This window comes from Pipistrellus kuhlii, unplaced genomic scaffold (assembly GCF_014108245.1).
Source record: "Pipistrellus kuhlii isolate mPipKuh1 unplaced genomic scaffold, mPipKuh1.p scaffold_m20_p_2, whole genome shotgun sequence".
Classification (NCBI taxonomy): domain Eukaryota; kingdom Metazoa; phylum Chordata; class Mammalia; order Chiroptera; family Vespertilionidae; genus Pipistrellus; species Pipistrellus kuhlii.
Genome location: NW_023425515.1, coordinates 149,218,195 through 149,244,989, shown reverse-complemented (window position 1 = coordinate 149,244,989; position 26,795 = coordinate 149,218,195). Strand labels below are relative to the sequence as shown.

General features: G+C 37.7%; 1 protein-coding gene across 1 annotated transcript; it reads right to left on the bottom strand.

Moving 5' to 3' along the window:
- Positions 1-4,326: 4,326 nt before the first annotated feature.
- On the bottom strand, positions 4,327-22,575 carry RPE65 (retinoid isomerohydrolase RPE65). Its single transcript, XM_036447528.1, has 14 exons — positions 22,451-22,575; positions 21,254-21,336; positions 19,407-19,557; positions 16,997-17,104; positions 16,752-16,893; positions 12,662-12,809; positions 10,865-10,946; positions 10,502-10,634; positions 10,251-10,390; positions 9,477-9,606; positions 6,282-6,396; positions 6,092-6,186; positions 5,873-5,984; positions 4,327-4,581 (listed from the first exon to the last, which is right to left on the bottom strand). Exons 1-14 carry the CDS (start codon positions 22,459-22,461, stop codon positions 4,430-4,432), a joined length of 1,602 nt encoding a protein of 533 aa, XP_036303421.1. The 5' UTR covers positions 22,462-22,575; the 3' UTR covers positions 4,327-4,429.
- Positions 22,576-26,795: the final 4,220 nt, after the last annotated feature.

The window sequence follows — 26,795 nt, the reverse complement described above, 5'->3', positions numbered from 1 at the left end:
TGTGAAATGAGTTTGTGTTAGGGAAACAATGTGAGGGGTGTGTATGTGTGTTGGTTATGAACAGATTTGGCAATCAAGAGATTTGTAGTCCATTTACAATGGTTTCCCCCCAAGCAACCTGTGTGGATGACAAAAAGCTGCTTTTAATAATAGGAGTAAAAATCACTTTTCTTCCTTTTTTTTTTTTTTTTGTATTTGCCTTTAGTTTGTATATTGTGTTTTTTATTTTTAAACTTCACTGATAATTGATTCATTTATTGGTCTCTAAACTAATAATCACATTATTTAAATCAATGCCTTACATTGGAATCCTTCTCAGGTTACCAACAGTGTTTATAGATGTTTATTTGTGTCATCTCACATGCCTTACAACATTCTCAGAGGGCTGATAGGACAGATATTATTCTGCTGACTTCATGGGAAAACTTCAGAGAAGAGTATTTTGTGTGAGTGGCTCACTTCCAGTTACATAGCTTATAAGTAGGAAAGTAGTGCTAGAACACAGGGCTTCTGAATGACTCCTTTACACTGCTGCCTAATTTTCTTTGAAGGGAGATAAGATCAATAGGTAGTAGCAGATATAAACATCAATAAAAGCCAGTTTCCCCAATAGCCTTAACAACTAGGTCATGAAGACTTATAAGAACATTAATATCATGATCTGTGATCTAATATATACTTTTTGCAGCTTACAGAACATGGCTCTGCTCCTAAGACTTAGAAACTGCCTGGGGAATGAACATTTTCTCTGTGCTGTTTGATTTCTATTGATAAGTAACCCAAAGCTATTGTTCTATAAGCCTAGACTGGAACTAGGGCTTTCATAAATGCCTAGTCGTAGGTCACCCATTGTTCTTGTATCACAGCCCTACTTGCTGATCACTGAGTCAGCCTACCATTGCTGAATTTTTCAGTTGTGCCCATCAATCAGAAATTGTATTTTTATTCCTATGGCCCAATGCAAAGGTTGCTCTTATAAACGAAAAGTACCCATTTGCTTACTTTCTGGAAGGAGATATGTCTATGGATAAATCCATGTTAAAGGAACGTGAGAAACAGTGAATTTTGATATTTGTGTTGCTATCCTCTTAAATATATTTTATCATTCAACTAGTATAATATTATGAATGTATTCAAATAAGAAATACTCACAGACTAATCACCAATATATTAGATATGATTCCTTTATCTTATTTTTTTCTTTTTCTTAAGTAAAGCTCTTTCATGTAACTTTAATGTAATAATTGAAATATAATTATTTGCTCTCAAAAGGTACATTTATGAAGTTACTTAAATCACAAAACTCTAGACTAGGTCCTATGAGGTTAGAGCTTTACTTACTAAGTTAAAACCCAGTTTTGCATAGAGATTTTCAAATGTTCTTGCTTCACAAAACTCTTAGTGTCTCAGTAACTTTTTTTTTTATGGCACTCCAAAATAAATACCTAGCATTCTGTTCATTACATAATTAAATACAAATGACATAATACATATATTTGTTCTAACAGTCTAGTGTCCTTGGACATTACAGAACTTTTTAAACTTTGTAGTCAGATTGGACACAGCCAATATAATTTTGTGTTCTACATTAATTTTTGCAGGATACTTGCATTTTAACAACTACTAATAAAACTTAGCTTTTTAAGATGTCATGGAAAGAAATGTAGTAAGCTAAGGCTGAAGTTGTGAACTACCTCAAAGTAGTATTCACAATGTCCAACAGATACAAATGTCATTTGGAATCTGATCCCCATTCTCATGTAAACTTGGCATTATTTAACATTATCATTTTCCTCACCTACAAAAGAGGATAATCATCTCTACTCATAGAATATTGTAGGGACTAATTAATGGAATCACTTGCATAATAAAAATTTGATCCATGGTCAGTATTATTCAGTAAACATTTTGGCCTACTAATTAATAGTAAGAGTTACTGAGTAGTTAAATATTTTGTTTGCACTCATCCTCGATGACTAAGTAGCATGACCGTGGTTGTATTTGAAATAAAAGTTTAGTCAGAATATTTCAGAAGTTATCAGAAACCATAATCTAAGTGAAGGAACTATTAGGTGTAGATTTCAGTTTAAGTTTTACTACTCACTAGAAAAGTAACTTGGCCTTCTTTTCCTCATTTTCAAAATGGTGCAAATATTATCATGATAGGTGTAATATTAGATGTAATTTCCACTTTTCTGTTAAAGTAAAGGACACTCAATAAATGCAAGTTTTCCTTTTTCCTGTGTGTCAGAGATTGTTTTCCCAATGAGATTGAATTTTATGAGATACTAAACCATTGAGCCACACTCGCTGGGCCAATCAACTTATTTTAAAAATAAGTACTTATTAACAGTTTTATTTGTTTTAATACAATTAAATTCTTTTCTTGAAACAGATTTATTTGTCTATAGATGGTACACAGCTTTGTTGATTCCCCGAATGGGTAGCTCTGGTTCTTAGAAAATAGGTTCCTTAATTTTTTCAATAAGAATTTTTTTTCAATATGAATTACTTCCTCTTGCCAGACTCAGATCTCCTTTGTTTTAAGTTTTTAAATCTCACATTCCATCCTTGGACTTGAAAAGCAGCTCTTAAGCCTTCTTGGTATAATCTTAGCAATGACTGTATAAAGTGTGTCAATCTTGGTATAATGGTATTGGTGGAATGTTGTTTTCATCAGATCTGCCTCTCTCTCTTCTTAATACTGTATTGTTCTCTGAGTACAGTGCTCAGAATGGGACTCTGCAACAGGAAGTGAGGTGGGCACACCAAATGACAAGACTACTAATGGAAAATAAATGGAAAGTAGGCAAGGAGAGGTTGGCAAAGATAGGAAACAAGTATTTTAGGAATTCTCTTAAATTGGGACTCTTAAAATAAGTCTAAAACTTAGTACTTGTTCAGTAATTTATTTTCTGCATTTTTAAAAGAAATAGATAACTAGCTTTCTTTGTGGAATCATGTTCATGTCCCATGCCTAAAGATAAAAAACAATGGACTAATGTTTATCTGCAGTCACATATTCCATGTTATTCTCAGCATTTTTGTCTCTCTATCTTGATATTTCTACTTCTAATTAGGGATTATCCACAAATAAATAATGATTTCATTAAAATCCACAGGGTAAGTGGGGAAGGAATGATAGAAAAGACAAATATACATATCTTAATAGTAGTTGAACTTAGATGACTTCTGTATGACTTTTACTTTAAAATTTCCACTCTTCTGTAGTTTTAGATTTTCTTTGAAAAGCAAATGAGTATTTGCAATTCAAAACATGAGTTTGCATTTTACATAAATAAAGAAATCAAATGGATGCATCAAGTACTATGGTTAGTCTGTTTCTTCAAACTATTTTTATTTAGTCAAACACAATGCTGATCATCTTAATACAATGATATGTAATACTCCTGAGCACAAAATAGATACCTTAATAAAGATATAGAATAAAATATTTTGTTAATCTCATTTTTTCCCAATATGCAGCACAGAAGATAATAATAAAAGCAACAATAACAAAAGTGCTTAAAATGTATTACTATGTGAATGCTAGTCATTTAATATTTTCTCTTCAGTCAGGTGATTGCAAAGTATTTAAATATAATTAAGAAGAAGAGACGACAAACAGTATCCACACTTTGATTTTAAGCAGAAATTGTATTTTGTGCTTTGTTTTTCAAAAAATTACAATCAATACTATATATGATTGCTTTATTGTTATATAAGCTTTTAATAGATAATCTCTAACATATTATTGGGTGGCATACCCTCAGTTGAGTAAAGATAGGTATCCTCATTGTAAAACCAGAAGTAGTTGTAATTGCTTGTGCTAAGTGGAAATGCTAAAGTTCATAAAGCTTGAAAATCTTTTAGCAATAACATATATGCAATTACAATGATTACTCTTACATCATTGTCCCTGGTTTGAAAAAGAGTTTGGTTTGACATTTAATAACAAAGCCTTTTTGCACAATACTGCCTTGACTCAGCAGAACTGCAATCAGATGTAGAACACTTTGGCTTTTAAATATTAAAGTATATTAGAGCAGATAGATGCCTAAAATATATTTTTATAATAGGAATAAAAAACAGGTTAATAAATCCACGTTCATTTTATATTTGATTGCTAACTATAAAAAAGAGATTTTTAGTTATGGTCTGTCTCACATAGAAAGTCTTATTTTCTAAATATAGACTTGATTTTAGAAGTAATTGCTTGCTCATCTCTGTTCTTTCTGGAAAACAGTGCAAATAGTGTGTGTCTGCAAATGTTGTATATAATATATATATATATATATATATATATATATATATATATATATATATACACCAAATTATATAGCAGGCTAAAACTGAACAGAATTTGATTGCAGACCTGACTATATTTTTCTTGGTTTTGTCATCAGAAACATATCTTGCTAGAACGTAGTTAGGATTTTTTGAACAGTCCATGAAAAGTGACAGGGATGTTAATCTCCACTTCAGCCCTGGCAACTTCACTCAAGTCCTTGGCATTCAGAATCAGGAGATAAGCGGGCTTTTGTCCTATTCCAGGGCTCACCACCACACTCAGAACTACACCTGTTAATCAGAAGTAAATAAAATAATGTTGAATTTGTAAAAAATGCCCAGGGATATAGATTAGATGTAACTGAAGTAATATAGGAGGTATTAATTGACATATAAAAAGAAAATGATAGCCTGGCTGGTATGGGTCAGTTGTTGAGCATCAACCTATGAACCAGGAGATCCTGGTTCAATTCCCCAGTCACGGCACATGCCCTGGTTGCAGGCTCAATACTTGGTAGGGGGTGCGGAGGAGGCAGCCAATCAATGATTCTCTCTCATCATTGATGTTTCTATCCCTTTCTCCCTCTCCCTTTCTCTCTCTCTGAAATCCATAAAAATATATTTTTTAATAAAGAAAGAAAATGATAATATTTTGTTTTGATTCTTCCACCACCTCACTATGTGTTCACCCTGAATGGGTCTTTTACTCGTAAAGTCTTCATGATTTCTAGATTATAAACTTTAGAAAGGGAGTGACCATGTTTGTCTTGCCTACTGTCATATCCTGATAGCCTTTTACAATGATTAGAATATAGAAAGTGTTCATTAAATTTTTATTGAATGAATTGATCTGTATGCTTATTTGTAATATAAGATGTACCATCTGTTCTACCTACTGCAAAAAACAGTGTTGTGTCAAAAGATGTGTACTGAAAGACTTTGACAACAGTAACATATATTATTTCTATAATTTCCAAGACATAACCGGGAACTTATGTCCTTCAAACAAAACAGAGCAAACCTTTTGCAGTTCACATGGAATGGCTCCACAGTTCTTTATTTTTTCATTTCTCTGTGGTTTTCCATAATTTAATTCTAGCTAACTAATAGTTAACTAAGACTGATGCTTTATAGTTGAGTTGCTATTTTATAGGCTGTATATCTGGTCTCTTTCTAGCCCCAGCTTACTAAAAGAAATAAACAAAACTAGAGCCATAAAGCCACAGTCTCATTCTCTTTGATCTGTTAGAATACTCAATTTCCCTTCTCAGCACTTCTTTTCTTTTTTATAAATGTATGTAGGCCTAGAATCCATGCTGTTCTTTCCTCCTCCTCCCCTCCCTCATCTAGAGCAGCATTGGTGTCCCCATCAGGACACCAGATGGTACTTTAGCATTTTTTCCACTAGTAATCAAGGCAAACTGACCACATGATTACTCTTATTTTCAAAGAAGTTTACCAGTAGTATTAAGGATCATTTCTGAACATTAGAAAAAAATTACTATGATTCCCCTCCTAGTGAACTAACTACATGAACTCCAGTAAGAAGAGAATGTTCAGACACATCCATTGCTTTCATTACCATCATCTTCCTCCAAGGCATCTGGGTGAGAAACAAAGATGGGTTCTGATGGGTAGGAATCAGGCTCTTGCCATACCCAAGTTTCTTTAGTTTTGACATTCAACTTACAAAGCTGTTCATTAAGAAAGAAAAAAAAATCAATCAGTCAGTCAGTATTCTTTACTTGACTAGCATGTGACTTAAAGTACTGCTCTAATACCAGTAAGATGGATTCATTACCCTATCTGGAACAAAGTGGTTCAAGCCAAGTCCATATGTGTAAGTATAAGGTTTCCCACCATACTTCTGGTAATTGATTTGAGGAAACTCAAACGCTACAAAATAAAGCACATGCTTAAGAAAACCCAGTTAATCTCTGAATGGAACATTTGTTCTCTCTCATGTGAGGTGTTCTTCTACATTATCTCACCTTGGCGAGGCCCTGCAAAGAGAACCTCAGGTTCCAGCCAGATGGTCTCGTCACTGCACAGAATTGCCGAGGCAGTGGTGTTGGGGAGTGTGACTAAATTCTTGCCTGTGTCAGCCTAAGAAAGAGGATAACAGAAACCTCAGCAAGCAAGAAAGAAAAACCAATGAGCCATAAATCATGGAAGGAGTCGTCCTGAGTTTTGTCTCCTGAGCTCTTAAGTTAACATGTAGGGAGGTGCAGAAATTCTATAAGGGGAGCCCAGGAACATGACTGAGAAAGCTGTTTGGGCCTGTGTAAATTGGAAAGTCACATGACCTCTTAGGTCTTTGATCTTCTCAACTGTGAAATGAGACTGTTCTCAAAGAAAAGGGCCTCTGAGGAAGGGCTTCTGGGGCGGGGGGGGGGGAGGAAAGCAAGTATTTCTCTGCAGAACAACAAAGACTTCACTTCTTAGGGAACCATTTATAATGTTCATCTCATTTATAGTTAGGGCATATTTTTATTTTGTTTGAAAAATATTGTGCATTTATGTTGTTAAAAAGAAGAAAATAGGAAAATTACTAGACTAGATGTTTTCTACAATTTCTTTTCACTCCCCAATCCTCAATATATGTGATATTTATGAAAAGAATGGATATCACAAGCCTTTTCTAAGAATATATTCATTTAGTAATACCTGTATCAAATACTTGAGTACATGTATTGTGCTAGGTTCTATTCTAGGCATTCGGGATATTTCAGAAAATTAAGTCCCTGTCCTCATGAAGCTTACATTCCAGTTTGGGGATCTAGATAATAAATATAATTAATAGACAAAGTGGATAATATGTCATAAATATGGGGAGAAAAAAATAGAGCAGAGTAAGGGGGGAATCAGAAGTGTGAAAGGCAGGTGAGTTGTAATTTTAATAGGTAGTCAGGATGGGCCTCATTGAAAAGGTGACATTTGAGACAAAATTGGCTGTTCTGTTGAGGCTTGGAAGGAAGGGGAATGCAAGAGTAGACTCGGAAACCAGTTTGTTTTGTGGTAGTCTGGTCAAAAAGGAAATAATGATTCAAGCTAGACTAGTAACACCGGAGTCAGTGAGAAATGGAAGGTTAAGCCTAGAGGATTTCCTAATATATGGGAGATGGGGTGGAAGAGGCATGAAATTAACAGAGGAGTCAAGCATGCCTCCAACATATTTGGCCTGAACAATGAAAGGTTGTCACAAAAGGACGGGCTTCTGAAAGTGGGGTGAATATTTTGGTGGGGAAGAGGAGAAATTTAGGTTTTATCTTATTATGTTTGCTATATCTGTTGGACATCCAAATGGAAACATGGAATTGGCAGTAGCATATATAAGTTGAAAGGAAAGTTGAGTTGAAAGGAAAGTTAAAAAAGTAATTTTGAGCTGCTAAAAAGGGAGTGAATGTACAAATAAAAGGTAGAACAAAAGGCTGAGTTCTGGTGCCCTGCAACATTAAAAGGTTTAAAAAAGAGAAATGAGGAGCTAGCTGGTGGGGACAAGAGGAATCAAGAGAAATTTTTGTAAGAGGGCAAAATCATAGCATGATATATGAGGGATCCAATGAAGAGGGGAGAAGAGTGATGCTATAGGAAAGAGGGAGAGTGATGTCCTTGAGTTGGTGAGGGAGGATGGGAGCAATTAGTTTGTGATAAGATGATGGATAACTTCAGTATGAATACAGATGCTGGTGGGTGGGTAGACGTGGTGGCAGAAGTCTACGTTCTTTTCTGATTTATTTCACTCATTTCAGTGAAATAGGAAGCAGAGCCACCAGCTGAATATGAGTGTGGAGGTGGGAGGTGTTAGAAATTTGAGGGGAGTACGGTATGAAACATTTAACCAGGAAAGTGGGAGAGTAAATGAAGTTGGGAAATTTAGTGGTAAGACTTGTGGTCATGTATTTAAAAACGAACCAATAAACACGATTGTGTGTTTTCAACCCTTAATTTCAGCCTCAGAGGCATAAGCATGGAGTGGGTGGGATGCTTAATTTAACTAGAGTTGTGGTTCTGACAAATGAGTTTGATAAAATAAGAAACACAAGAAATAATGATCTACACAAGAGGATGCTTATAATTATTGACCATGGAATTTTAATTGAATGAGAACACTTGTCTTTCTCTGACTGCTTACTTCACTTAGCATAAGGATAAGTCCTCAAGGGAGTGAAGTATTATAAGAAGGTAGGAGATTGAAAGTTCCTGGTGAGAATTGCAGTAGAGCAAGTGATCTTGAAGGAGGTGGTAGTCAGAAGGTGTGATGCATGAATTTAAAATTATGGATGAAACACGCAGAAGTCGTAGGTAATGGCAATGTCAAAGCCATAAGAATGAGTGACTGAGACATAATGGAAGACAGGATCAGTGGAAGAGGTCAAGGAACTGAAAGGCCAGATTGTTGGAGGACTCACTTCTGATGTGTATCTTGAAATCCCTGAGAGTAAGGAGTAGATCTGTGAAGTGTGACATTCAATCAGAAGGAAGAGAGAGCGGTGGGTTAGTAGATGACAGCAATAATGAGAAGCGCATATATATATATATATATATATATATATATATATATATATATATACCACATAGTTATATAATGAGCTAAAATGAAATTAAAAATGGAGAGATTTTAGCCTGGCCAATGTTGCTCAGTGGTTGAGTGTGGACCTATGAACCAGAAGGTAACAGTTTGATAGTTTGATTCCCAGTCAGGAGCAGGGCACATGCCCGGCTCATCCCTGGTAGGGGGCATGCAGGAGGCAGATTCCCTCTCATTATTGATAGTTTCTGTATCTCTCCCCCTATCTCTTCCTCTCTGAAATCAATAAAAACATATATATTTTTTAAATAGGGAGATTTTAAGGTTAGATAGAGGAAACAATGGTCCGAAAGCAGCAAAGTGGAACAAAGAGGACCCACACCCCAATTTCAGACCCCATGGAGCAAGGGTTGAAGGAGAAACCACCTCCCTTGGAAATTGATGCTGAGGAGAACAGCGTCCTTGGGAATCAGATCTTTGCAAAGATAGTAAGTGGAGGGAACATTTAGAAAAGGATTGTGATATATTATGAATTAAGAGGAAATAGTGGAGGATTTTCAGGATAGGGAAGGGGATGGGAGATGAGGAGCAAATAGGGAATGGATTTTTTTGTAATATTCTGGTTATATCTGAAATCTACATAGAGGATAGTTACCTTGTCAATATTCAAAGGAAGTACATATCTTCTAACTTCAGGCTGGGGAGCCTTGCTGGCATTTTTCTTCACCTCTTCCCAGTTCTCACGTAGATTGGCTAAATATAAGTAATTATAAACAAATTCAAACCTGCAAAAATAAGAAGTCAAACATGAGCACACATAATTACAAATAATTTCTGAGAGACACTCAATCTATTTAAAAGTCAGCCTGTTCTTTATTTCCCAACCTGGATACTGCTAGTGACCCAGGTATATTAAAGCCATTTCTTTCTGCCCACACAGGATGGGGGGTGGGAAAGAAACTTGCTTCATGGATATTTTTAAATAACAGCAGCCTTTGATGCTTTCTGTTCTGCTTCTCAATTACCATCTGCCTGTGACTTTAGGGACTATTGTCCTTAGTGATCTGGCTAATTTGAAGAAGCATGCCTCTTTCTCCCAAACCTTGGATAGGTGGAGTTCAAGGTCCCCTAAGGAATCTTGTCATGTTTAAGTGAAGTTGAGTTTAAGTTCACTTATCAGTCTACAGAACCTTATCTTTTCAGGTCTGGTTCATGGACTTGATTCGTTTTAAATCATTAACCATGGTTTTGATGTTCACTTTGTGTTTCTGGCTACCTAAACTATCTACAGCTTTTTTCAATGATGTCTTGAAACTTAATGGTTAAGGTTAATGATTGAAAGGAGCGTCTCTGGGGGCAGGGGGTGGGGAAGGCCTCTAATTTCCAGGAGCAACTAGAGATGCACCATTTATCCACTGCCCTTTCTTACCCTTTCCAGCAACAGAGATCCACAATCAGAAACTCATTGTCTTCATAGGTATTGATGTGGTGGAAAAGGTTAAAAGGGGAGGTCCTGTACTTGTTATTGAGGTACTTTCTTCTTTTTTTGTCAGCGACATGAAGCCAAACCTTGAAAATTAGAAAAATATTTTGATGCACTTAAAAAGGAAAAAAAAAGTGTGCATTATGAAGCACACCTTTTTCAGCATCATAAACCTAACAAATAAATGTAAGACTTACACCCATGGTTTCATTGGACTCAAAACAATCCATGTAGTTGGCTCCCCAAAGACTCCATGAAGAGAGGAACTTGAACAGGTTAATTTTGACTGGTGTCTCCACAAAAACAATGTAGTTGGGAGTCAAGCCAAAACTGTTAAGAAACACAAATGGACCTGTGAGTGGGACAGGCATATCCTCAAACCACAAAGAAATGTGTATACATGAGTATGCTCAGTTACTGGAATAGACAGTGCCTATGTGAAATTATGTTTAAATTTAGGTTTCTTCAAGATAATGTAATCAGGGTTGGTATGAAAGATAGGCAAGACAGATATTTAAAATTAAGTTTTCCTGAAGATTCAGAGCAGCCCTTCAAGTTACCTATGGACGTAAGATGGCTTGAACCGTTCACTGCAGGGGAATTGTACAACGACCTCTGACTTGCTCATTGGATCTTCCTTGTCTGAAATAAAGTGGTTTTAAAAGGCTTTGGAACAGCCAGCCTTTCTTTTCTTTTCTTTCTTTCTTTCTTTCTTTCTTTCTTTCTTTCTTTCTTTCTTTCTTTCTTTCTTTCTTTCAACAAATACAAAGCAGGTAGAACATCTTATGCAAGCAAAGAAATACATTTTCAGACCTTGATTTTTCAGAGCTTATGTGCATTTTCTTAGTCATTGGCATTTCTTAGCAAAATTTCATGTGAAGCTGTAATTGCTCAGGAAAACCCAAATAGCAGTGGATTTGGGAAAGTGCACTTCCACAGTGTTGTGGCAGGCAGAGCACAGTGGAGTCACATCTTACACCTGGAGGTGGGTTCTAAGTCAGGGGACTAAGGCACAACGTTAGCATGGCCACAGCCTTTCACAGTACTGCCTACAGAGTGCACAATATCTCGGATTGTGTCAATTCCCTAGCGCAGTAATTCTTATGCCCATTAAAGTTCACTTACTACTAAGTCAGTAGTCTTCAAACCCTTACTGTATTCTAGAAAGGGCTTCTTAGAAGAGTTATGGGGGCCCCACTCCTAGAATTATTCAGTTGGTTTGAGTGGGACTCAAGACTCATATTTCTAACAGGTCCCAAGGTGGGACTATACTTTTAGAACTACTAGCCCATGGTCGGCAAACTGTGGCTCTCTGGCACCTTGAGTGTGGCTCTTCCATAAAATACCATGGCCTGGGAGAGTCTATTTTGAAGAAGTGGCATTAGAAGAGGTTTAAGTTTAAAAAATTTGGCTCTCAAAATAAATTTCAATCATTGTACTGTTGATATTTGGCTCTGTTGACTAATGGGTTTGCCAACCACTGATCTAAGCAATACCAAACAAAAATCCATATATTTTCAAATAATTCTGGCATCAAGATGGTTATCAAATTTCTGACCATGAATGAAAGATGAATGGAAAATTCTAAAGAGTACTCTCTCATCTCTTTTAATATTGTTTTAGCTGTTATATTAACACTAGTAGCCCTGCACACGAATCAGTGCACCCGTAGCTCACCAGTAGCTCACTGCTGCCCTTCAGTAGCTCTCTGCCTGCTGCCCCACCCTCCTGTAGCTCCCCTTCCTCCCCCTCATATCTTGCTGCCCTGCCTCCTCCTGGAGCTTTCTGCTGCCCACTTGTAGCTCGCTGTCCCACCCTCCTGCTGATCTGTGATCCAATCATTATACAGTCAGTTGTCACACTTCATGGAGTAACAATCATTTGCATGTTACATCTTTATTATATAGGATGAGTTAATAGGTTTGTTTGTAGTCTTGTACGTTAAACATACACAAAATAGTACATTCTCATATGTGGTGTAAGTTATCATACTATGCAGATGCATATGTCTGAATAAAATTTTAATTTCAGTTGGCACATGAATAAATGCCTAATAAATGTTTGCTACACTTGACTCCAAATCTTATGTAACCAAATCTGCATATACACTACATCTTTGACACACATTGCAGAAATAGAACTTGGCCATTTGCTTTCTGTATTTTCAAGTTGTCATTTCCTGCTAATGTGCCCTTTGCCATTGGTAAGGTAGGGGTGAGGACAGTTGTCCTGAAATCAGAGAGTAATTTAACTGCATATTGTGCTATTCTGACATTTTGATCTGGCATCCCGTATTTCTGGTAACTTTCATACAATACAGATACTTGTTTTAAGAAGAATCAAATTGGTAAACTGACCTGCTTGTAGTGGAGGGATCTTCACAATATTGTAGGCAATTGAAAAATTTTTCCCGAAGCAGTTACCAATGTTGTAAACAGTGCCGTCACTTTCAATGTGGGGGTGAGCTGTGGCTCCATTGACGGAGACATAGTTGCAAAGATCAACCTATGGAGAGAGAGCAAATGTCATCCATGTTAAGAGAAAGATTATGTTATACCTTTGGTCCCTAGTTCTTATCTCATCATTACTGCTTGCACCCTCACCCTAAGTGCACTTCCTCTATCCTCCTATCTCTCTGGGTCCTACTCTCTCTAAAGTCTGCTTGAATTCCCATCTTTGTGGAGAGCTCTGATCCCCATGCTGATCCCCCACCTCCCACAAACCTCTGGAATATTGGAGTTCTCCCTGACTGTGCTCTTTAATTGACGTATATCATACATGGCTCCAGTTAGTTCTTTTCCTTTTGCACATGCAGGTTGTCCTCAAACAATGATAAATGTGAATCCTGGGATTTCTTTATAGCCCCCTACATTGTATTAGATGAATTGTATGAAATTGCTGATTCTTAATAATTTTAATTTTATAAAAATAGCAATTTTGTATGGTACAATTTAAATCTCAAATCCAGGGTATTGCACAGAGTACGGAACTGGAATTGGAAGGAATCCCAGGATTCATCTAGTATAGAAAGTCTTAACCTAAATAGATTTTAGGGGAACCACGAACCTCTTGGAATTAAATGCAAATAGTTTTAGAGAGAAGATTTACACTTTAATTCAATTTGGAGTCTTATAAGAATTCAGGAGCCACAAATCCAGCACAAAACTCTCAATTTATAGGAGAGACTGAGGTCCAGGGAGGTCAAGTGACTTGTTCAAGGACACAGAGCCACATGTTGGCAAAATCAGCACTAGAATTTCTACCAGGGACCTGCTCAGTAAAGATTTATTGAATGAATAATTGATGGAGTATATATTTATCTAACATTTTTTTTTCTATTTGATTAGGAGAATATGTTTTAAAATATAGGGAGCTTTTAGCATAATTACTTCAATAATAGCCGAGACATTCATTCATTCTTTCACCATTCGTTAAATACTCTTTGAGTTTCTATTGTATATCAGGCACTGTGCCAGGATCTAGAAAAACAGAGATGGTCCATGCTTTCAAGGACTTCAGTCTAGACTTTTGCCGTTCAATATTGTAGCCACATGTAATAATTTAAATATAAATTAATTACAATTAGATAAAACTTCAAATTCAGTTCCTCAGTCACATTAGCCACATTTTATGTGTGCAATAGCACTTGGACAATGCAGACACAGAATTTGCTTTCACTGTAGAAAGTTCTATTTGATAGCACTGTGTTGGGATAATAAGCTGGCATACAGACAGTGCTGTACATGTAAAATGGTATCTGTAGGGAAAGGCCGTCTGGCCTAGCCAAACCAAATCACTTTTTATTCATCTTTCAATAATGTTTAAAAAATGAATAAAAGTGATTCAGGTGGACAAGCATGACAGTGTGTTCCAGGAAGCAAGAACCCAGACGGGCAGGCCCAGAGTGTGAAACAGCATGTGCCATTTGGGGACTACTAATCGCTCAACATGCAGCCAGGAAGGGCATGCATGGAGGAGGGGAATCAGCATGGGCCAGCCACAAAGGCCCTTGTTTGGATTTCATCTTGGAAACTATGGGTGCCCTAGATGGAGTAACACATTCATGCTTGCATTTTAGAAAAAAAAAAATTGCGTCTACTGAAGTAAGGATGTTGCATTTAAGAAATCAAGCAGGAAGAAAAGGCACTGATTAGGAAGCTATTTCAGTCATTAGTAAACAAAACTTCAACTTCTAAAACTTAAATTTTTATGTGAAGTCAGGATACAACACTATTCACAATGGAACCTGACCTCTAATAAAGTCTATTCTGAAGCCATAACATGAACTTTATATTTCCAGTTAAATGACCATGACAGTTAGAATACATACTGATTCACTATCATAGTCCCCTCCAATTCTTATCTAAGTGATCTACACTCAGGTTGTTATAAACATACATCAAAAACAAGAAAGAGCCATTGAGAGTCTGTTAAGCCTTAGTAAATAGTCAGTTGGGAGTTATTAATCATCTTGTGACATTGAGATACAGGGTTGGAACTATTATTTTTTTCTTCCTATTTTTACTATACTAAATTTGGTCTCCTACTCCCTTATCTCTCTTGCCCTCCCATATAGCTTATACATAGCAGATTAAATATCACAAAACACAGGTCTGCTTATATTACTTCTCTGTGCAAAAACTTTCAGCAGCTTCATAACTTACTACATATTTTTGTTCATTATTCAAATGTTTAGTTTTACCCTACCCTTGACATTGCATGCTCTTCACTAGTTCTTAAACCTGTTAACTGAACAGGACGTATAAATACGTCAAAAGTAAACAATATCGGGAACAAGTAGGACGTATGAATACGTTCTGGAAATATATGTTGCACCCCGAGAGGGACAGTATATATTTTTTGTAATCTTTATAATTGTTTGTAAAATTTATAATTTTTTAATTCAATGTTTCCATTTTTTTTTGTTGGTATTCTTTTCTGTTTGTTTGTAATTTTGTATTTTCCTTTGTGCTTTATATATAAATAAACAAAAAATATATATTTCATTTATTTTAATTAAGTATAAATTTAAAAAATAATAATATGAAATTACGTCCACCGGGCATGACGAACTGACACGTCTTAGTGAAAGATTATGCGCCCATTATATGTTGCATAATTAAAAAGGGAACTCCCCGGTTAACAGGTTAATTAATCTTCCCTGATCTGCACCACCTTATATCCTCCAACTACTGCTGGAAGTAATCTCTTTCTTCTCCCTGTTTTCATGGAAGGTTTTCCTTCTCCTAAAGGACTCATCACATTATGTGTCCTATTAGAGTTAAATAGCATATTTGTTTGATTTCTCCAACAAGATGTTAAACTTTCTAAAGACAAGAACAATGTCTTCAACTCATTACATCTTAATAAATATTGGTTGAAAATGTGGATCTATTTTATTGAATGCTGCATTGAGATTGTCTTAGTTGTCAGCAAAATTTGTCTCTACTATTGCTCATTTTTTTCCTCTATGCTATTTCATTCAAAATATAGCTTCATGCCGAAACCGGTTTGGCTCAATGGATAGAGCGTCGGCTTGGGGACTGAGAGGTCCCGGGTTCGATTCCGGTCAAGGGCATGTACCTTGGTTGCGGGCATATCCCCGGTAGGGGGTGTGCAAGAGGCAGCTGATCGATGACTCTCTCTCATCGATGTTTCTAGCTCTCTATCTCTCTCCCTTCCTCTCTGTACAAAATCAATAAAAATATATTTAAAAAAAATATATAGCTTCATTTCTAATAAGAAGAATCTATAAGGGACAAATAGATACAACATAATTGTCTATAATCATGAATAGCAGAGTTTTCAATATTAATAGGTATAATTTTTTGAACACCCAGTATATGCCAGGTCCATGATAGCCTATAAAAGCCAGTAAGGGCAGGGACCATGCTGTTTCACACATTGAAGTATCTGCACCTAGCACATGTTTTGGTACATATCAGGGACTGAAAAATAGTGTCCTATGAATAAATGAATGAATGTTAGGCATTTTATAGTTTTATTTCAACTCATATAATAAGTTTTTCAAATGACATAGATGAAGGAATAAACCTTTGCTCTATGTCACATAGCTAGTAGTTGATGACAAAGCAAGAATTTGAAAATTTGTCTGGCTTTCTTTCTTTAAAAATTATTTAAAAAAAATAAATTTTAGAAAGGAAGAGAGAAGGAGAGAGAGATAGAAACATCAATGATGAAAGAGAATCATTGATTGGCTGCATTCTGCACATCCCCTACTGGGGATCGAGCCTGAAGCCTGGGCATATGCTCTAACTAGGAACTGAACCATGACCTCCTGGTTCACAGGTCAACACTTAACCACTGAGCCACATCAGCCAGGCATGCGCTCATGTTCTTTCTACCAAATTGCACAGTTGATTTAATTTTAACTCTAAGCTGCAGTTCTAAATTCTCAAGCAGTGTCACCTGAGCACTGTATCCTACCTGCTTAATTGTCTCCAAGGTCTCAGGATTAATCTTTGTGATGAAGTTGGTCTCTGTGCAGGCATAGTAATCTTCCCCCACGGGATAGATATTAACAAGGGCATTGTCAGTAATCTCTACTCCTCGAAAGTAAGAAAAAAACCTGCAGAAGCAAATGGGTTTTTTTAGTCTAGTAACTTCTAAACCATGAGAGAAAAGGGGCCAGTGAAAATGCCTTTAATAACATGCAGTTAGGTTTCAGTAACCTGGAAAATATGTTCTTGCAGGGATCAGGGAAAGCACAGGTGCCAAATTCTGTTATGACGATCCTTTTCTCAGTCATTGCCCGGACGTAAGCATCTGTGCGGATGAACCTGAAGGACATTAAAACATGGGAAAGGGTCATAGACAGGGGCAATTAGCGTGGTCCAGGTGGATCTTAGAAGGGTCATTCTGTCCTTACAGAGTCAGAATTATAAGTCCACAGCATAAGGAATGGAGAGTATTGTCAGGTCACTTTCTCCTAGGGACCAAAGGAGAAAGAGACAGTATGTGCCACGTGCTTACATTTATGTCTTACAAATCTCATAGTGACAGATGCAGAACTCACAGCTCAGAGAAGTTAAGTGATTGGCATTTGTGGCAGAGCTGGGTTACAATTCAAGTTGGCCAGGTCTGGAAAACATGCATTTTCCTTATCACACCATGCAGCCCCTGTGGTAGCTAACATAAGATCTATGATGTCCTGTAGCCTATAACCCATCAACCTACACTTAGTGGGAAATACAGGGAATAGTATGCTGAATTATATTCCTTTATAACTATTTCTTGTCCCTCTTGAGTTTTTCTTCAATTTTAAATTTTATTTTGCTACTTTTAACATTTGGGATCTCTTCAATCCAGTGTCTTGCACAGGCAGACCTCCTGAACCATATCCCAGACAGGATGGCATACAGTGCCTAGGATTTCTCTTTTGGAGAGCCAATTAAAATCTAATTTTACCCTTTCTCTAATCCATTTAGTAAGTATTTAAAATTTCATAGATGAAGAAATAAAGTCATGAAAAGGGAAAAAAGACCAAAGTTTTTAGAAGGCACATGAAAGCTTTGACCTCCAAAGCATGCTAAATAGATAAATTTTGCTTAACCTGATCAGTTTCTCTTTTATTATAGTCCAAGTCATCCTGACTATTTAAAACCTCCATTTACTCTCCTTTTTTTAAAAAAAATATATATTTTATTGATTTTTCACAGAGAGAAAGGGAGAGGGAGAGATAATTAGAAACATTGATGAGAGAGAAACATCAATCAGATGCCTCCTGCACACCCCCACTGGGGATGTGCCCACAACCAAGGTACATGTCTCTGACTAGAATGGAACCTGGGACCCTTGAGTCCGCAGGCCGATACTCTATCCACTGAGCCAAACCGGCTATGACTTACTCTCCCTTTTGATGTCTCTTTAGAACGCCTGGTATCTGTGATTACCAATAAAGTCACTAACAGGTGAGAATATTAAAGCATAAGACAAATTATTTATTGTGGTGTTAATGGGTGCTTCCTGGAGTGATGGCTTAGCCAGTGGTCAGCAAACTCAGTCAGCAGAGCCAAATATCAACAGTACAATGATTGAAATTTCTTTTGAGAGCTAAATGTTTTAAACTTGAACTTTTTCTAACACCACTTCTTCAAAATAAACTCGCCCAGGCCACGGTATTTTGTGGAAGAGCCACACTCAAAGGGCCAAAGAGCCGCATGTGGCTAGTGAGCTGCGGTTTGCCGACCACAGGCTTAGGCAATGGGTGGGGAACATCTGGCCCATGGGCTATATAAGCCACACAAGATCATTTGGTCTGGCCCTGCCAAGGCATTAGGGATGACTTAATTAAATGTTTGACCAAATATAGCAGGTTAATTTTTTTAAATATAGTTTTTTAAATTGATTTCAGAGAGGAAAGGAGAGGGAGAGAGAGATAGAAACCTCAATGAGAATGAATTATTAATCAGGCTAATTTTTAAATTGATACTTATGTATAGCCTGCAAATGATGTTATAGATATCTAAATGGCCCTTGGCAGAAAAAAGGCTCCCCACCCCTGGCTTAGGCTGGCAAGCCTTTTAACAACAATCTCCTATTTATAGAAAACTTTTATTTTTTTTGTATCATCACCAGATATTTGATCCCTACCTTCTTTGTGAAACTTCTCTCTTTCCCTGTGGCCTCTTTGATGATAAATAAAAAGGGGGGAGGGGGAGTAAAGAGAGCCAATATTCTAATAATAATAACTATAATAATACTATTACTGAATACTCCTATGTGCTAGGCACAGTGTTCTTATTTATTCCTTGTAATTGAACCCTGAAGTAGATTCTATGCTCTCCCATTTTAGAGATGACAAAACTAAGAGTTAGATATTAACATCTTGCCAATGGTTGTAAGAGGTAGATACAGGATTTGAAGCCAGACATATTGAACCCCAAAGGCCTACTAGTTCTTAGTTTCTTCTTTATCCCATAGCACAGCTCCCAGGTGTCCATGCAGATGCATTGGCCCAAGTGGATTCTGAGAGAAAGTGAGTATGTAAGTCCCCTTTTGGGTTTGAAAAGCCCAAGGGAGGAGGAGGTGAGTACTAGGCCCCACCCTTAGTACAGGGAGTGGGGCCTAGCATTTCTTTACCTTCTGTGGTATGTGACGTGTCCTTCTTTAAAGTCAAACTTGTGCAGGAGGGCTTGTCCATCAAACAGGTGGTAAAATGGCTCAGATCCAACTTCAAAGAGTCCTGGCCCGCATCGGAGGAGGCTGCCTGTGAGCCAGAAGGGAATCCTGCCTGTGAGGGATGAATGGGAGACACAGAACATTGCTTCTTTCTCCTGCCCTTGGCTGGATCGTCCCAGGTCAGGCGCAGGGATTATATTAGCAGCCTCATTGGTCAGTGGTTCTTTATAAAGCTGGCAGCGATTTCCATTCCCAGCTCTCAGGCTGGGCAGCATTTAGGAGATGCCTGTGGGCCAATTCTCTTTTCTCTAGGAGACCAAGTAGGAGAGAATGTGGCAATGCCTCAGAGTTTGGGTAACTGGTTGGAAGGAGACAGGGAAAAGCATCTTGAGGGAAATGGGAATCTCTACCTAACACGTTTCCCCAGATACCAATACATGTACCTTTTCCCAACATTTCACTTTTAAGAATTTCACATTTATTGATATAATTTGATACAGTAGGGGTAGGGATGGATTAAGAGCAGAGATCAAAACACTAAAAAAGATGGGCCTATAGAAAAAAATAATTGAAATGGCTACAACAAGAATATTGGCCTTTTAAAATCTAGAGCTATATTCTTTCGAGGGTATAAGCTATTGTCCAGGTGAAGGCCAACCTGCTGTAGCAAAAACTGCACAGGGCTGGGGGTTAGGGACCTGGATTCGGGTTCGGGACTTGCCAGGTGACATCTCTGGGCCTCAGTGTCTCTCTCTGCACACCAGGGCCACACAAGAAAGACGTTAAGGTCTTTCAGTTTAACCAATTACACTTGTGCCCTTTTATCCCTTGAAAAGTGCAGTGTTTGGCAGTGTTTGCTTAATCCTTACCAATGTTTTTTTATTTTTATTTTTTATTTTTGGAACAAACTAATTATTTTCTGCAGCTCAATCTTAGCGACCTATTTGACAAAGATTTATATTTCTGGTAAAATTTTTAAGAAGGTGTGGCTCAACTAAAAGGCACAGCATTGATATAATTTCTAGCACCTAAATTGTTAGCATCAGCATCTAGTTTAGAGTATTTGGCTCATTTCTTCTAATTTACAGAAGAGGAAACTGGGAGAAAAGAGACTTGCCCAAGCTTTGGTCCTTCCCATGACACCATGTCCAAGCAAGTATGCTGTATGGGTTATATAATATCTTAGGTAATGATAACAACAGTACTAACTACCACCTGTTGATCACTCTGTTTCGGAGACTGGGTGAATCTTTCTATTTACACTAGCTCATTTCTTCTTTAAACATCCCCATGAAGTAAAATTTGGTCTTTGGTCAGTGAAAGAATCGAGGCTCAGAAAGTTTAAGTAATCTGTAGGATCCACAGCTACTAAAATGATAGAGCTGCCATTAGTGCCTACATTTGCCTGACTCCAGAACCATGACTCTTTTCCAATATAATGGATATAAAACCTACCACCTGTTAATGTATTTCCAGATGTTTGCCAGAGGGTCCTCATTCACCAAGACACTGACAGGGCCTTTACTATCTGTCAGGCACTAAGCTAGGCACTGATGATTGAAAAATGACAAAGATGTAGTCCTAATCCCCAAGGAATTCCAGTTAGATAGTATTTTTTTTCTACATTAGAGAAATAAATAAAAAGCAAGTGAGAAGACATGGATTCTGGGTATAGAATTCTTGAACCTCCAGGTTCCCTTCTATAGCCCATAGGAAAGCCAGTAAGGAGAGGTGTCAACGAATAAGAAAGGAGAGTAGAGAGATCTTGAAGAAAAAGAGAGGACCACGTTAAGATCAGTGAGACCCACCTGTAACATGAGCTGCGACTGGCGAGGAGAGTTCCTCCACAGTTTCATACAGTTTCTTGTAACCAGCAGCAGGATGCTCAACTCTGAAATGTGGAATCACAAGGAAGAAGCCCATGTGAATGCTCAAAGGAAGTCTATGGAGGCAGGAGCAGGGTTCAGGGACAAACGGTGCTCTCTGGCTCAAGGCCAACTCACCCTACCAGTCCAGCTTCTGCCAAGGGGAGCACACGGAGCTTGGGGGGTAAAAACATGCCCAGGTTTGCAAGAGGGGCCCAAGTCAGCGCTCCTTCTTTAATGTTAGGAGAAATGACCTCCTTTTTAATGTCACAGTGGACTTAGTCCTGCCCTCTGTAGTTTTCCCATCGCTCTGAAGGTAAACAAACCAAACATGCTGCTGTCACTTCTCTTCCTAACAGAGTCCTTCCCATGCAATTATGCTGCCCTATCGATGCTCTCAGCTTTCTCCATCTTGATTCTCCTGCCTCACAGTCTCATCTCTCTCCCTCCTATGTATTTAGAGAAGACAGCTGTTTGGGTCAGTACCTCATCCTTTGTTCTCTACCCCATATTATACCAACATCTTTTACTGTCATCTCAGGTCTTCACAAATCTCCAAGAGCTTTAAAAAAATTCTCCAAGTACTTTAAATAAATAGTCAAGTTTTATATTTTTGCTTATTTTCTGCCTCCTCACTTTGGCTTTACTGTATAACTTCTTATAGTAGGAGTTCTGACCAGCTCCCTAATAACTAATGATAGTTATCTTTTATTAAGCACTTACTATATGCCATGCACCATTAAAAACAACTTTGTATATTATCAGCACATTTAAATCTCACAACAATGCAACGGGGCAAGTACTATTGTTATATGCATTTTATATATGGAGAAACCTTGACTTTAAAATGTTAATTTGCCCTAAATCACCCAGCTAGGAAGTGGTTGAGTGAGACGTGGAGCCCAGGTCTGCCTTATTGAAATCCTCATGCTCACAGCTGCTTCCAAGGTCCATTCTAAGTCGCATAGATTCCACTTGAATTCCAGATATTGGCTTCAATATATAATTAGGAAGAAACTCCCTCAACAAGACCCAGGCTTTTCCTAAACAGGACATCAGTCCTCTTTAGGAGTTCCTGAAATAGCCTATTTACCATCAACCCACCAAGGCATTTAAAAGAAATCTCCCAGAGACACTCACTGGATGGACATTTTCTCTCAGTGGAGGATTGAGAGTTCTGGCACCAACTGTGGAATGAAGAAGCAAGTCCTCAGCCAGGGCCTTTTATATGCCTTCTCAATCCTCCTAAAGGGAGTTGTGGCTTTGAGAGCCCTTCCTTCCCCCACCCACATAGGAAGGGGAACAGAGGCGGCTTTCAGCACTCAGATCCTCCTAATGCTTGAGCATTATTTGGGCTGCTGTTCCCATAACAGTTTTTTGGGCTGTTTTCCAGAGACCTCAATCCTTCCCAAGAGAATGAGAAGTGGATTAGAAAGAAAGGAACTGGGTGGGAGTGGGAGTGGCTAGCATCAGGCCAGAGCTGATCCAGGTCACCCCAGTGGAACCTGGCACCATTCTTTGGTACCCAGCTTCCTCTACCACCTCTGTACTTCACCCTATTAGTGCTCCTTGTAGACATATGCTCCTGAAAGCTTTCAAGCACACTTACCTCTTCTCTGTGCCTTCAACCACAGTGTCATTCCTCTTCAAGGCAAATCAGACCACGTCCCTTCAATACTTAGGGTCTTTCAAGAGGTCTGCATTCCATACTGGATAAAGTGCACTTTGGCACAGCTGTAAGATGCTTACTTCTCAGTGTCATCATCTGCCACTCTGTCCTTTCATTTGGATGCCAGCAGTCCCAACCTGTTCACCACTTCCCATTGATTTCATAGCATTTCATGCTGCCCTTTCCTTACAGTCTAGGTCCTTTGCTTTCTTCTTTCCCTTGTCCATCTGGGAAATGCCCAGTTTCCATCACAAATCTGTGAAAACATCACTTTTCTATTATGCTCCAAACAAGATGCTCTCCTTTGTAATTTTTTGAAACATATATATCTATTTTTGTCTGTATCATATCATCTTGTCTGATTGGTTATCATGTCTCTCTTTACTTATTGTAGTGACATAAAATTAATCACCCTAGCACAATGGCGTTTGGCTAAATCTTTGAACACCTGTTAAGATGGAAACTGGCAACCACCCCAGCAGCTCCCCCAAGGTGGAAATCAGACTAGCAAAAGCTCTTCATTCACTTTTGGTCCATAATTACATGTGAGGTAACATCTCCAGCCCCTCTGTCCCTCTGTCTTCCCATTACCTCCAGAACTTAGTTTGCTGGGCATCATTCAAATACCATGGGAAAGAAGAAATATATGCCCAGGTATCCTCTCTCTCTTCTCCTGGTAGGACCCACTAGCAAGATGTCTTTCCCTTGTCCAGTGACATCTGCTAGTGGGTCCTACCTTTCACTCTGGGAATCCCCTTTGCTTTGTAAACACTGGTGTGTAACAAACATTTAAATTACTTGGGGTCTCAGATTTGGGTGTGATGTATTTTGACATCTGATATCTTTAAAAGCCAGAGCCTGGCAGCAACCTTACTGTAATACTTATGCATCATTATGCTCAGGGTTTCAGTAAAATCTCAGTAAAACTTATTTGTTAAGCCAAGTTAGTAGAAAACTCTAGAAAAACTGCCTTAACTGAGCACAAGAAAAATTCCAAATTTGCGCTTATAAATGAGTGTTTAAGGATTTGGGTTTGTTTTTTCCCCCCAAAGAATTTGAAATATTTTTCTTAAAATCTTGATTACACTCTTATTTTAATCAATCAGCTCTTGATTCAAAGAGAAAACCAACCAAACAAACAAAAAGGCACAAAAGAGGATTCTGGGCCAGCACTATTGGATTAATAATGCCTCAGCTATTGAGGGACTCAGTGTACTTTTAAGTTCTCAGCTTCTGCCAGTTGGTACAAATGCAGAGAGGATTGGGCAGCTGAAATCTTCTAGAACAGACATTTTACCCCCTCTTTGGGCCAGAGAACAGACAAATACAAATTAGGAATGACTTATCCTCTTAACAAGGCACATGAACATCAGGAAAAGTGCTATTCTGATAGCATTAGGAATCCTGCTTGTGCTGTTCTAGTTTACAGAATTTTTAGATTTATGAGTCATTCTCAGACAAGGGGAGAACAGGTTTCCAAACAGGATAAAGCTAATAATTGACTAAATATCCACATTTATCTCTGTTCCTATAGTTATCAGAGTGCATTATGTTGTTATGTTTGTTTCATGAAAGCAGTGGCTCTGTTTATCACTATAACTTAGAGCCCAACACCTATTAAGTAGTTATTAAATATTCTAGGCTATTGTGTATTGCATTGCTTTTCTAAAGATTTGAACCTCTGCTTGCTGGGTGCTAGTGTATATAAATAAATTTGATAGTTGTATATTGATCTTTTATCCTGCAATCTTTCTAAACTCATTTTATTCTAGTAGTCTTTTTATAGGTTCCATCATATATTCTGTTTACACAGACGATCTATTGTCTGTGATAAAGAGTTTACTTCTTCCTTTCCAATCTTTTATTTTCTTTCCTATTGCACTAGCTAGAACCTTCAGTGTAATGTTGAATGAAAGAAGACTTTGTGAGATATAAGTAGAGAGTATTGAGTTTTTCACTATTATGTTAGTAGTGAGTTTTTCACCATGATGTTAACCTGGTATTCCAGCGGCCTCTGTTTTACTCAGCCATGATCCCTGCTGGCTTTTACAACCTGAAGGTATGAAGACTTCACTTGCAGGCACAGAAACCCTGAACCTGGGGCCTTGTGTGAGCCTGGGACCCCTCACTCCTCAGAGGGGACCTCCAAGCCAAGATATCCACCACACATGAGTGTGAGACCTAGCCCATTCAGCATCCTTGCTCCTCCCACCAGTTTCAATGTGGCTTCTTTAATTCCCTAGTTATAGAACTTCTATTCAGCTTGGTTTTAAGTGTTTTTAAATGATGGTTGTTTTGTAGTTTAGTTGTAATTTTGATGTGGTTGTGGGAGGAGGCAAGTACCATAATATGTGTTTTTTATTGAAATATAGAGACATTTACATTTTATGTGATTATTGATGGATTAAACTTGAGTTTATCATCTTATTTGTTTTCTGTACATTTCTTCTGTTCTTTACTTCCTTTTCCTCTTTTTTTTCTGTCTTCTTTGGATTTGTTATTGTTGATCCTATCTAATACATTTTTCAGATCAGACTTTCTGGTTTTTATACCTAGAATTTCTATTTGCATTTTAAAATATTGCCCATATCTCTCTACTTCTTAAATGTTTTAATGTACCTGTCTGATAATTATAATATATGTGTTAGTTCTGGGTTAGTGTCCATTGATTGGTCTTAATTATATTTTTCTACTGCTTTACATGCCTTGTAATTTTTGATTGGATGCCAGAAATTTTAAATTTTATCTCATTGGTTGCTGGGGTTATTTGCATTCTTGAGCTTTGTTCTGGAACTCAGCATTGCCAGAAATAATTTGATCCTTTTGGAATTTGCTTTTAAGATTTGTTAGGTGGGATTGAAGCAGGGTTCAATGTAAGGCCAATTTTCCCCATCATTGTATTATGCAAGGACTAGATGGCCCTTGCAGAAAGATTCTTGCAATAGGGCTTCCTGCTGTGGTCTCTGCTGCCCTGCCAGCTTCTCTCCCTTCTCCCCCACCCATCTGCTTCCCTTTCTTCTCCACTGTCCTGCTTGCTTCTCTGCAGCTTCTCTCCCTTCTGCAGCAGTTGGCTTCTTACTACTCTGTCTTCAGTCTTCACTCTGGTCTGGATATGCAAATTAACCACCATCTTGGTTGGGTTAATTTGCATACACACTCTGATTGGATGGCAGGCTTAGTGAAGGTGCAATCAATTTGCATGTTTCTCTTTTATTAGAGAGGATTACTATTCAATACTGAGTTAAGATTCTTCAGTGTGTTCTACAAAATTTTTCATGAACCATGAAGTTTTCTATTAGTAGAATGTTTTGGGCAGTGGGGATAGGCACTAGTCTCAGCTCTGGGGATACCTAACACTGTTACTTCTAATCCATTTAGTTGTTCTCTTGGCCTTGGGTAATTTCCTCATACAGAAGAACTGTTAAGTATCTCAACTGAATAACTAAGGAGAACACTCTGCAAAGCTTTAGACTTATCTCTCTGTAGACTTCTCCCTCTATAAGACTCACTGTGAATGCTAGTCACTTCATTCTCAGCTCTATATCCTCAACTCAGGGAATCTTTCCAATTCTATCCAGGTTCATTTCCTAGGCATCACACTTATAAGCTTTTCATAAGATTAAGCTGGTGCAATCAGATGGCTTACCTTATTTAGGGATCATTATTCTTTAATGGCTGATGTCCAATATCTTAAACACTTTTTTAAATTATTTTTTATTATTATTATTATTATTATTATTATTATTTAATTATCTCAGACAAGAGGGTAAATATGATCCTGTGTGTTTAATTTAGGTTGAGGGCTGAAGTTCACTA

What these genes read in the sequence shown, in the direction of transcription:
- RPE65 (XM_036447528.1), bottom strand. An exon ending in AGTCGCAGCTCATGTTACAG is followed by an intron (nt 19,558 to 21,253) that starts GTGGGTCTCACT and finishes CATCCCTCACAG; the next exon opens with GCAGGATTCCCTTCTGGCTC. An exon ending in CTTTGCAGGGCCTCGCCAAG is followed by an intron (nt 6,187 to 6,281) that starts GTGAGATAATGT and finishes TTTATTTTGTAG; the next exon opens with CGTTTGAGTTTCCTCAAATC.